At 38.3% G+C, this 12,553-nt stretch overlaps 1 protein-coding gene across 6 annotated transcripts in view; it reads right to left on the bottom strand.

Moving 5' to 3' along the window:
* Positions 1 to 12,553, bottom strand: part of LOC109914746 (proteasome activator complex subunit 4) — a 148,556-nt gene that overhangs the window by 96,883 nt on the left and 39,120 nt on the right. For 5 of the 6 annotated variants that reach the window (XR_007262862.1, XR_007262861.1, XM_048600865.1 and 2 more), the window contains exons 5-9: positions 11,244 to 11,393; positions 7,545 to 7,608; positions 4,663 to 4,737; positions 4,254 to 4,376; positions 3,591 to 3,683 (exon numbers count right to left, since the gene is read on the bottom strand). Coding sequence is in view for 4 of the 6 variants with exons in the window: in XM_048600865.1 (XP_048456822.1) it covers positions 3,591 to 3,683; positions 4,254 to 4,376; positions 4,663 to 4,737; positions 7,545 to 7,608; positions 11,244 to 11,393 (505 nt within the window). In the remaining 2 variants the exon portion in view is untranslated. The remainder of the gene's footprint in view (positions 1 to 3,590; positions 3,684 to 4,253; positions 4,377 to 4,662; positions 4,738 to 7,544; positions 7,609 to 11,243; positions 11,394 to 12,553) is intronic. The other variant, XM_048600867.1, reaches the window with a different exon arrangement.

Below are 12,553 nucleotides of genomic sequence, written 5' to 3'. Positions count from 1 at the left end.
CCAGCTCTACACCTTGTTATCGCAGATTCTCCAGCATCTGCAGTTCCTACTATCTCTGAAGTTATTTGGTATGCTTGCCTTTATTGGTCAGTGCATCGAGTGTAGGAGTTGAGAAGTCATATTGTGGCTGTACAGGACACCAGCTAGGCCACTTTTGGAATACTACGTTCAAGTCTGGTCTCCCCACTGTAAGAAAGGCAGTGAAACTTTTAAGGGTTCAGAACAGATTTACAATGATGTTGCCAGGGTTGGCGGTCTTGAGCTACAGGGAGAGACCAAATAGGCTGGGGTTATTTTCCATACAGCGTCAGAGGCTATGGGGTGGCCTTATTAGAAGTTTATGAAATCACGAGGGGCATAGATAGGGTGAATAGTCAAAGCGTTTTCCCCAGGGTAGGGGAGTCCAAACTAGAGGGCATAGATTTAAGGTCCGAGGGGAAAGATGTAAAAAGAACCTAAGGGGTAACTTTTTCCATGCACAGGGTGGCGTGTGTATGGAATGAGCTGCCAGAGGTGGTGGAGGAGGCTGGTACAATTACATTTAAAAGGCATCTGGATGGGTACATGAATAGGAAAGGTTTACAGGGATGTGGGCCAAATGCTGGCATATGAGACTAGATTAATTTAGGGTATCTGGTCGGCGTGGAGGAGTTGCACCGAAGAGTCCATTTCCCTGCTGTACAGCTCTATTACGCTATGAACCCAACTTAATTGCAAGACAACTGGGAATATATAAATATATAACTATGAAAGTGATATAAAAGAAGAAGAGAGGAAAGTAAGATAGAAGCGACAGCTCCACGCTTGCACTAATACAAGCATAATGAATGATTTCCTCTGTATTTAAAATGTAACTTCACCATCCTGGTACAAAAGCTAAATAACTGACAAATTTATTACATATAATTTCCTGCCTGGAATTTAACTTGTAGAACAGTGTTAAATATGTGGAAGAGAAGAAAAGCTCAGTATTAAAGAATGTTAATACAGCAGTAGTAGCAAAATATAGGTGCCCTAAAAGCATCTAAATGTCAGTTTTCAAACTGTGTATTATGGAAAAAGCATTATCAGATAGGCATTGGAAAAGTGTATAGAACAAAATTTAAGTAACAAATTAAAACAATCAACTTGAGAAACTATATAAAATTTCCATACATAATCTCCAAGATCCCAATTACATACATTGGAATCAAGAGAGAGTAGGGAAAAAAAGAAACAAAACAATTTAAGCAGTTTCTAGTTGGAAGAAAATAAACCTTCTGCGATGATAGTCTTTTCCTCTTGAAGATGCTAATTTACTTTCAGCTAATTTTCACATATGGTTAATTGCGTCGCAAATTTACAACAGGTAGAGAAGTTTAGCATTAAGGGATGAACAAAAAACTGCACTATTTATCTAGTGAGGGGAAAAAACTAGAGTATGACAAACTCCTGCTTAGGTGAAGAACATTCATGTTTATTTAAAGTAATAAAATGTAAGAAATAACACCAAGTTACTGAGAAAAATATTAGACAAACTCTCTGCTATGCTCCAAGTACTCCTGAAATCTATGACATTCCACACAGGATATCCAGCTATGGTACACTGACGTGTAGGCTACGGAAATCTGCAAAATCCATTGCACGAAAAGAACTGATTAGGTATAGTCAGCATGGTTTTGTACGAGGGAAACACTGTCTCAAACTTGATTGAGTTTTTTGAGGAAGTGGATTTCAGTAAAGCCTTTGACAAGGTTCTACTCAGTAGACTGATGAGTAAAGTTAGATCTCATGGGATTCAGAATGAACTTGCCAACTGGACACAAAATTGGCTTGCTGGTAGAGGACAAAGGATAATGAAGGGTTGTTTTTCAGACTGGAGACCTATGCCCAGCAGTGCTCCACAGGCATTAATACCGGGTCCACTTTTGTCTGGCATCTATAGAAGTGACTTGGGTGATAATATAGGAGGCATGGTTAGTAGATTTGAACGTGACACCAAAATTGGTGGTATAGTGAATGGTGAAGGTGGTGATCTAAGATGACAAAGAGATCTTGATCAATTAGGTCAATGGGCTGAGGAGAAGCAGATGGAGGTTAATGTGGATAAATGAGAGATATTGCATTTTGGTAAAACAATCAAGGACATTATACAATTAACGTTAGGGCCCTGGATAGTGTTCTAGAACAGAGAGGCCTCGGGGTTCAGGTGCATCATTCTTTAAAATTTGCATCACAGGTAGACAGGGTGGTTAAGAAAGCGTTTAGCACTCTTGCCTTCATTGCTCAGACCTTTGAGTACAGGAATTGGGACATGACATCGCAGTTGTATAGGACACTGGTGAGGCTTCTTCTGGGGTACTGTGTGCAGTTCTGGTTGCCCTGTTATAGGAAGGATATTATTAAACTAGGGTTCAGGAAAGATTTACCATGATGTTACCAAGAATGGAAGGTTGGACAGGCTGGGGCTTTTTCCACTGGAGTGGAAGAGGTTGACAGTTGACCATATCAAGGTTTATAAAATCATGAAGGGCATAGATAAGGTGAATGGCAAAGGTCTTTTTGGTTAGGTTGGAGAATTCAAAACTAGGAGGACTTTTTTTCTTTTTTTAAAAAAAAAAAGGTGAAAGGAGAAAGATTTTAAGGACAACGAAGACCAACTTTTTAAAAAAAATAAACAGTGGTTTGCGTGTGGAATGAAATGCCAGAGGAAGTGGTGGATGCAGGTACAGTTACAATGTTTAACAGACAAGTATGTGAATAGGAAAAGTTTGGAGGGTATGGCCCAGACACAGGCAAGTGAGGCTAGTTTAGTTTGGGAACATGGTCAGCGTGGACTTGTTGAACCAAAGGGTCCGTTTCCATGCTGTACGACTATGCCTCTAAGTTATTTCTTGGCAACAGGGCTGCTTACTCGTTATGCATACCGTTGAATTTAGTTTCTGAACAATAAGCTGTGGTGCAGTGGTAATGTTCCTACCTCTGGTTCAGAAGGCCCAAATTCAAGCCAACCTGCTCCAGGAGATGTATCATAGCAAGTCTGAACAAGTTGCTTACAACAGAAATCTGCCTCTTCTACAAGATACAGGTACTTAAAAGGACAAAAACGTTCACTTAATATAGAAACAACTTGGGCTGTGGCATAGAACAAGCAGATTGGATTGGCCAACTATAATATAGAACAGCTGTATTCAGTTCCATTGCAGTCAATAGAATTAAATGCTGCATACAACGTGGCCAAGTAAGTATTACTTGTTTTGCAACACTGCCGGATACATTTTTCTACCCCACACAGTGTCAATTATTTCTGCTACTCTCTGAATTAAGTATTCAGTTATGATTAGGTAACCTTTCTCAATGATGTTTCAAACTACTAAGAGAAAAATGTACAAAAGTCCGAATAACTATGGGAGACTTATTCAGGGTTCAATTTTTGGAGATACTACAACAGGTCCATTGAGGCATGCATCAAGTATAGTTTGAATATTTAATATATACTATTGGTATTGGTAGCCAAGAACATCCACTGAAATAAAGTGAGCAACTGAACCGATACCATTCTGTCTCTCATGGTTGCATTATCAGGCATAACAAGAATTAGAAGTACCTACCAACCATCTCCCATTATTAGAAGGATGATAGAATGATGCAATGCTGTTAAAAAATCCACTCAAATGCTTCTGTGCTAATTTACTGGGACCACCCTATCAAATTAAAAGATTTGAAAATTGTTATTCAAGTTACATTTCGGAGTGAGATCTAACATGTTTTAGGCTCAAATTCAAATTGGAAGTCATTTTCAGACAAAAACATTTTGCACAATATTAGGACATTACTTTCTCCGGTCTTCAAATGCGCCTTAAATCTAATAGGCAAATTTACAATTGAAAATCACCTACAATTTTAATCATATAACAGATGGCAACAGTATTAAGATAGTTACACATCAATGGAAATTGAGATTCCCAATTAATTTTCACTATGTGGAATTTATGAAACAAGATCAATGGACAATTGTTGCTGGAAATGTGAGCAAAATGGAGCAGTACAGTTTAATAAAAATAGCTCTGAATAATTAACACATCCTTCGCTACATTCACAAACAACATTTGACATAATGGTACTACCACAACAAATCTGATTGGACAAGTATAATGAGAAATTGAATAAAATTGGCATATAAGATAACTTCACCACAAAAATAATTCAAATAAAATACTTAGAATGTAAAGAATTTGCTATGAATTGCAATAAACCCATAACCAAATACTGACCAGCATCGAAGTGATCCAAACCACCACATGGCCAATTTCATAAGCACTTGATAAATATTTGGAAATTAAAACTTGGCTGCTCCCTACTGGCAGATTTAAGCTTCTCAAAAATCTGGTAAAAATCTGGAATATATAAAGTATTCACTAAACAACTTTATATTAAACACAACTTGGTTAATTTTATTTGAAAAACAACTTTAAACACACAAATGGAATTAAAATTATAACAGCATCTTTTCATCTAATAAATGATAATAAATAAATAAATAATATTATAATGATAATAAACTAAGAAATAAATGAACACCATTGATTAAATAAGTTTTGACAATTACAACATTCAATCATTCCTACTATCAAGCTACAAAAAAATCTAGTTAATATACCTGAAAGTAGCAAAGCAATTTACCTTTGGAATGTATTCATCCCAATCTATGTACCCAATGTTATCCATAGCCAAACGTGCAAACAGGTTTACCAGATTCTATCAACAGAAAACAAATCTTCAAGTTCCAATGCATTAACTTTATGACAAGTAAATAGCAATTTAGAAAATCTTCCTTAAAATAGTTGAAATTTGCTACATTATCAGAAAGCATGTGATGACAACTTTTTTTTTTTTTAAAATTCATTCAGGGGATGAAGGATTTGCTGGCTGGGCCAGCATTTATTGCCCATCCACAACTTCCCTCGAGAAGGTGGAAGCAAGCTGCTTCTTAGAGCCACTGCAGTCCATTTGGCATGCACGTAGTCTCACACTGCAGATTCATCAGATCAACACTTCATTGTTAGACATGCCTGGTGCCACTCATGGCGTGTCCTCTTGCACTCTTCACTGAACCACGGGTCACACCCAATCCTGAAGGGTCACTGGATCCGAAACATTGACTCTGCTTTCTCTCCACAGAAGCTGCCAGACCTGCTGTTTTTGAGCCCCCGGCTTGATGGTAATTGTAGAATTGGGATTAGGCGATGACGTTACAGATTGTGTGTGGAATACAATTTCATTGCAACTCCTAGCCCACAGTATCTCATGGGTGTCCAAACGAGTTTGCTTCATGTTCAAAATCTATCCCATTTAGCATGGTGGTAGTGCCACATAACAATGGAGGGTATTCATAATGGAGACTATTCACACAGGTGGTACTGATACTGATACTGTTATGGACAGATGCATCTGCAGTTGGTAGATTGGTGAGGATGAGGTCAACTATGTTTTTCCCTTGGTAGTTCTTTCAACAACTGCCGCTGACCAAATGTAGCAACTTTACATTTAGGACTGACTATCCTGGTGATTTGTGGTGCTGCTAGGTCATTCTTGATAATGGACATTGAAGGGCCCACCCAGAGCACATTATGCACCTTTGTCACCCTCCAAGTGGTGTTCAACATGGAGGTACACTGAATCAGCAGCTGAGGTAGGGACAGCAGCTGGTGGCAGCAGAGGTTTTCTTGCCCATGTTTGATCTGATGACACCACACTTCATGAAGTCCAAAATCAGTAGAGGATTCCTAAGGCAATTCCCTCCTAATATGGTACCACATTGCTGCCATCTCTCCTGGTTCTGTCCTGCCAACATGCATTTTAGATAGTGGTGTCTGGGAAATTGTTTACAAATTATGGCTCGGTATGACTACGTCAGGCTGTTGCTTGACTGTCTGAGAAACAGCTCTCCCAATTTTAACATTAGTCATTAAATATTTGTAAAGAGGACTTTGCAGAGTCAACACAGTTGAATGTGCAATTGTCATTTCCGGTGCCTATGTCAATGCTAGGTGGTATTTCTGGTTTCATTTTTTTTAAAAAATGGGATAATTTAGCAGTTTGATACAAGCAAGTGGGTTACTAGGCCATTTCAGAGGGCAATTAAGAGTATACCACATTCCATGGGTCTGGAGTCAGAGGCCAGACCAGATAAGGACGACAATGGTTTCATGCTTATAAATTTTAAAAAAAAATCCAGATTTTTAGAATTCAAATTCCACATCTGCATTAGTGAATTTGAACCCAGGTAAACAGTGTCTCTGGATTACCAATCCAGCCTTAATATCACCATGCCATCACCTCACCAATACATCACGAATCATACTTGGGCACTGTTAAACAATATAAGCAAATAAAAAACACATTCAACTCAAAATAACTACAGCTTTTTTGAACTATCAATGCTTTCATCACTTCATTGGACAATGCCAAAAACATTGACTCTCTCTAATGAGATTCTCCGCAAAATGGCTTCATGAACTTAAATCCTTCTGTAACAACTCTAGCCTTTCATTTGCAAAGGTCCAAACAAAAACTGCTTTATAAAAGATGCTGGCAATTTTGTATACTGTGGTGTTGCAACACCAGAGAAGGTTAGAGTGATGGGGTGGGCGGTGTGGGTGGTGGTGGTGATGGTGGTGTCATGGAGGGATTTGAACAATTTTACCTTTTGAACCCTTGGTTAAGCCAGGAATAAGCCAATAGGTAACATTTACATGTTGGCGCTGGGACAGGATACAAAGTTTTACACAAGCAGGCACCATCCAGAAGAGATCTGGCATAGTCAAAGTCTAGAAGTGATTTTTCTTATTAGCTCGTGGGATAACGCAGAGGTGGATGGAGGTGGTGAAAGAAAGCAGTCTGTGGAAGAAAGCACTCTGTGATGCAAGGGTACAAGATTAACAATAAAAAAAAAAGTACTGGAAATATTCAACCACAGCAGAGAGAGAAGCAGAGTTAACATTTTTGGATAATGGTTATTTTTAACTATTTCTCTGAAATTTAGGCTTGTGTATTGTCAGCTAATCATCAACGGTAGACATGTTCAAAGAATTCTCATTATTAGCCAGGTGAATGTAGCTCAGTTGGGAGCTTCCCACCCGAGTCAAAATAAAAAGAGTTAAAGCTCCACTTCAGAAGCACAAAAATTAATGCCAAGATTACAGCCCAATACTGAGGGAAGGCTCCATTGCCTGAGGTACGATCTTTTAAGCAAGATACTAAACTGAAGCCCATCTGCTTCCTCAGCTGGATAACCAAGATCCAATGGCTTAATTCTGCAAAAGAGAAGGGGGAGGTTATTCCCACTGTCCTGGTCAAAACCTATTCCTCAAATCAACATCACTGACGTAGTTTCTGGTCAGTACCGCATTGCTGTGTTAAAGTCAGCCTTGTGGAAACTGCAATATGTTACAAAACAGATTATAGAATTAAAGTCCTTCATTGACTGTAAAGCACTCTGCAGTTGTGAAAGGAATATAAATAAGGCTTCATTTGAAAAAAAGTTCATGGAACGATTGGCTTACCCCTTCCCACTGAGGGAGATTTTGAACAGTGATGTAAAGGTGTATGAATTCATCAAACCAAAGCCTGCACGAAATAAACAAATTCAAAGTACATTAATGAAAACAGATCAGCAATTGCAACATCAATAAACTAGATCACAGCATTTGTGTGAAATTACATGCAGTCTCCTACTTATTTGCATTCAATGAGTTAATCTCCTGAATTTAATCACATGGGATATAAAGAGCAAGTGTAGTCATCAAGTGACAAGAGGTCTGAGGGCAGGAAATACTTTAACTAAAGACAACTGAAGTAACTAAGCACACATTTTAAAGCGATATTCTATACTTCCATAGTAAACTGTTTTCATTTTCATAATGCAAACTGTTTAAATAAAACTGGCATAATGCAAGTTCACACTTTTATAGTGAAACATGACTGTGGCTCCACCAAGAGGATGCCAGGTCCACAATGTTAAGTGAATAGTTTTTATTGCCAACAGCAGAAATAGCTGACAAGTGTGCAGTAAATGAACTTTTAATCTATTAAATCAATTTTCCATTGAGTTGCTAACAAATTGAAGGATGTGAAAATATACCCTTGGATGATTACTTTTCTCATTCTGTCTCCCTTTCTCTGTTTCTCTCTGCTTCAAGCATTAACTCCTTTGCGGGATTCTGCTTTGTAGCACTGAGTATCAGCAGTCCTAAATCACTTGAAATTAATCTTTGTTACTTCATTCTAGGCTCTACTACTGGAAATATTTTGTTTCTATCATCAAGTTTCATCCCAAGATAATGTTGCATACTTTCCATCAAATCATTCCACATTGTCATCTGCCCTAATGATTCCATTAGTCTCTAGGGTCTGAAACCATGGAAGATGCTGCTTTTAAGATTTGTCAATTATCTCAGATCTTACGTACCTTCTCCCAAGGTTACTGTAAATTTGTGTGTACAGTCAACTTATGAAGCCTCAAAAACCCTACCAAAATGGAGGCTGACTTACATTTAGAATATAGCAGTGAATCACCAGACGATTGTGGATTGTCACAATCGTTCAGTTTTGCTATGCAGGGTTTACTCTGTGGGTACATTTTAAACTGTTGCGCATCTTTGTAACATAGCCCACTTCAACTATTTGATCCCTTGCACCTACTTATCATATACATGGAAGTATAACATGTGGGAGGTTGACGACAAGTGCAAGTACAGCATATCACAGCATGCACATACGTGAGAGAGAGAGGTGTGTGTTGGGGGAGGGTGCAAAATCAACTTATACACCAGGATAAGCTGCTTGTGGCTGAAAAAAAATCTAGGATTGTTTACGTGCCATGATCCACAACACATTTTTTTTCCCCCAATTAGAACAACATTCAGTTAAGTCCTCAGTTGAAATTGCATCTGCATTCTCAAAAAGTGACACTTTAAAGGTGAAATAGAGGTTCCCAAAAGAATTAAAGTTAAAACTGGAGTTAAGTTTCTTTGGACATTGCTTGCCCAGAATAACCAAAGTACAAGTTGAAGCACTGTGCTAAACAGATGCAGTACTGTGGATTCAAAGGCGAAATAACTTCCTAAATATACACTAAATAGGAAAGAAATTCTGCACAGTTTAGGAACTTTCATAACCTTTCAGCAGAAAAATCATACAAGTTGAATTGCTATCTATTCAAATAAAACAAAATTTCAATAACAAACATAATTTACAGTATTTGCAGTTAATGCTAAAATTAGGCAGCAGTTTTAAATTGACCCCATCTGGTGGCAGATGTTGATCATGCAGGTAGCACTGAAGTCTCAAAACAACCTACACCAATCAACTTTTGCCACTAGATGGAGCCCAGGACTTCAATGAGAGTTCTTTGTCCTAATAAATCCATTAATCTTAAACAATTATGGGATGGGGGCTGACAGAGCTTAAAACACTGCAGTAAAAGAAATGTTAACTTGCAGGCCACAGAATAGCAAGTCTGTGACAAATTAGGTTCAAGTGAAACGTGCAAACATTAAATTATTAATATAGCGGTAAAGCAAAAATGATGTTGTGTGGCAATGCTAAGCAGGGGTCATTGCAGACTGACATGGTATTTCACACCTCACTTTTTCACCCATTCCAAGTCCTTATAGATTCCCATAATGTTCAGTTATTGACAGGGGCTATTATAGCATTGTCTGCAAATGTGGATACCAGTCCTACTTAGCCCTACATCCAATTTATTGTATTGCGAACCAGAGATTCCAGAATAGAACCTTGTTGGAGATTACTGGCCAGAGTAATACAGCATAGAAACAATCCAACTCATCTGCGCCAACTAAACATCCCAAGCAGACCTAGTCCCATTTGCCAGCATTTAGCCCATAGCCCTCTAAACCCATCCAATACATGACCTTCCAGATGCCTTAAGTGTTGTAATTGTACCGGCCACCACCACTTCCTCTAGCAACTCATTCCATACACACACCACCTTCTGCGCAAAAAAGTTACCCCTCAGGTTCTTTTAAATCTTTTCACTCTCACCTTAAACCTATATCCTCTAATTTTGGAATCCCCAATCCTAGGAAAAAGACCTTAGCTGTTCACCCTATCCATGGCCCTCACGACTTTATAAAGGTCTACAGGGTCACCCCTCAGCCTCTGACGCTCCAGGGGAAATACCCTAGCCTATTCAGCCTCTTCCCTAGAGCTCAAATCCTTCAGTCCCAACATCCTTGTAAATCTTTTCTGTACCTTCTCAAGTTTGACAACATCCTTCCTATAGCAGGGTGACCAGAACTATACACCGTATTCGAAAAGTGGCCTCACCAATATCCTGTACAGCCACAACATGACATCCCAACTCCTATATTCAATATACCTGTCCAATGAAGGCAAGTGTACCAAATGCCTTCATCACCCTGTCTATATGCAACTCCACTTTCAAGAAACTATGCACCAGCGTCCCTAGGTTTTTTGGCTTGGCAACACTCCCAGGGCCCTACCATCAGCTGTACAAGTCCTGCCCTGATTTGCCTCACCAAAATACAACACCTCACATTTATCTAAATTAAACTCCATCTGCCATTCTTCAGCCCATTGGCCCATCTGATCAAGGTCCACCATCTATTTTGGTGTCATCTGCAAACTTACTAATATGCCTCCTATATGCACATCCAAAACAGGTCAACACGCTGCTGGCGTCTACAAGACCTAAAAAACAAACACTTCCAACGTTGAGAAAATAAACTTAACTTATCGCTCTTCCTCACTTCTGTTATCAAAGAAAATTACTTTTCTTCCTTCAATTCTGTATCTCCTCAGATGTTCCATTAATTTTTTGGTGAGAAACCCTATCCAAGGCTTTCCAAAGGTCTATGGCTACATTTCCCACATCACACAATATCAAGAATTCTATTAGACTAGTCAAATGCAATAATCTTTTCTGAAATTTATACCTGCTGCTTCAATGCAATTTTAAAACAAAGGTTATCAATGTTGGTCAGCCCATCATATCAAAGTGCTAGACAAAAATACCTGTACTTGTTCCACAAAAATGATCAAATCAGGATTAAATCACAATTGCCTATGCACCTCCAGTCACTTTAAGAGTCTTAATACAGAAGTCCAAGAAATGAATATCTTTTCAGAGCTTGAGAATGGCATACAAAAGAGGGACAAACTATCCAATGAAGGAAAAAAAATCTAAAAACAGTATAATAAAAGATTAGCATACTTACCTGAATCCTTTATGATGCAGATGAGGGGGGAGGGTGGTAGGAAGAAACATTTCAAAATAACTGATTGCTTTCTGCATAGTGACATCAAAAGGACACATCAATGGTTTCCATTCATCTAACATCTCTGCGGTAGCTTCATCTGGAAAATACCTGAACAAAAAAAGAAAAACAGCACAGTTCTAGTTACAAAAAATAATTCCAACACAATATCATGAACAGTACTCGCAGCATAAAATATTTTGAAACGTTCAAAGCCGGACCTACTTAGCAATTGAATTTAATCTGCCCATTAATAATTGTTCACATCAGCTTCAAAGAGCTGTAGGATTCAAACAAGCAAAAGAATGCAAGGCACTTTTTTTTTTTATTAAACTCCACTGTTCATTTAGCAGAAATAATACAAACAGTTGAAACTCAACTAGTTGGAAAATAAATATATACGTACTCATCTGGGACTTAATAGTTCACGTTTTTATTTACAATGCTTAAACAAGTCATAATTTTTTCACAACAATCTTTACCAAATGCTTATTTTGTACATTTGGAACAAGGATGCTCTCTCTCACATGGTTTAGTCTCTAGTGGCATCTTGGACCTTTCTACGCTACTAACATATAATGTTCCAGTAATTGAAGAATTTTACTGTACTCATGCAAAAAACAAAAAGCAAATGTTATGTTAATTTTTGTTGCAGGGAGTTGGAGCACAGAAGTAAAGAAGTCATACCACAGGACTCTGGTGAGACCACATCTGAAATACGGTGTGCAACTTTAGTCTCCATACTTAAGAAAAGGATAGATTTACACTGGAAGCAGTGCAGAATGTTGGTCCAAGAACTGAGAGGATTGTCCTAACTGAGAAGCTGAGTAAATAGGCCTACATTCTGTAAACTTTAGAAGTTTGAGAATTGATGTCATTGAAACACAAGATTCTGAAGGAGCTTGAAATAGTAGATACGAGATTGTTTACACTTGTCAAGAAATTTAAAACATGCAAGCACAGTTGCCCAACAAGGGGCTGATTATTTAAGTTTGAGATCAGGAGAAATGGCTTCATTCGGTGCTTATGATTTTTAAAAAATCTTTGCTTAGCATGTCAGCATCACTGGTGCAGTCAGTATTTATTGCCCATGAAAAAGTGAACCACCCTCTTCAACCATTGCAATTCTTGGTGTATAGATACTCTTTGTGGTGTTGTTCAGATTAAAGCACAGGATTTTAACCAAGCAACAGCAAAACAAGTTAGTACAGTGTCTCTTGGTGGGAAACTTGCAAGTGATGCAAGGTGGTAGAGATAACAAGGTGTAGAGC

This window comes from Rhincodon typus, chromosome 9 (assembly GCF_021869965.1).
Source record: "Rhincodon typus isolate 14 chromosome 9, sRhiTyp1.1, whole genome shotgun sequence".
Classification (NCBI taxonomy): domain Eukaryota; kingdom Metazoa; phylum Chordata; class Chondrichthyes; order Orectolobiformes; family Rhincodontidae; genus Rhincodon; species Rhincodon typus.
The sequence above is the reverse complement of the archived record's forward strand: the minus strand, read 5'-3'. Positions and strand labels throughout refer to the sequence as shown.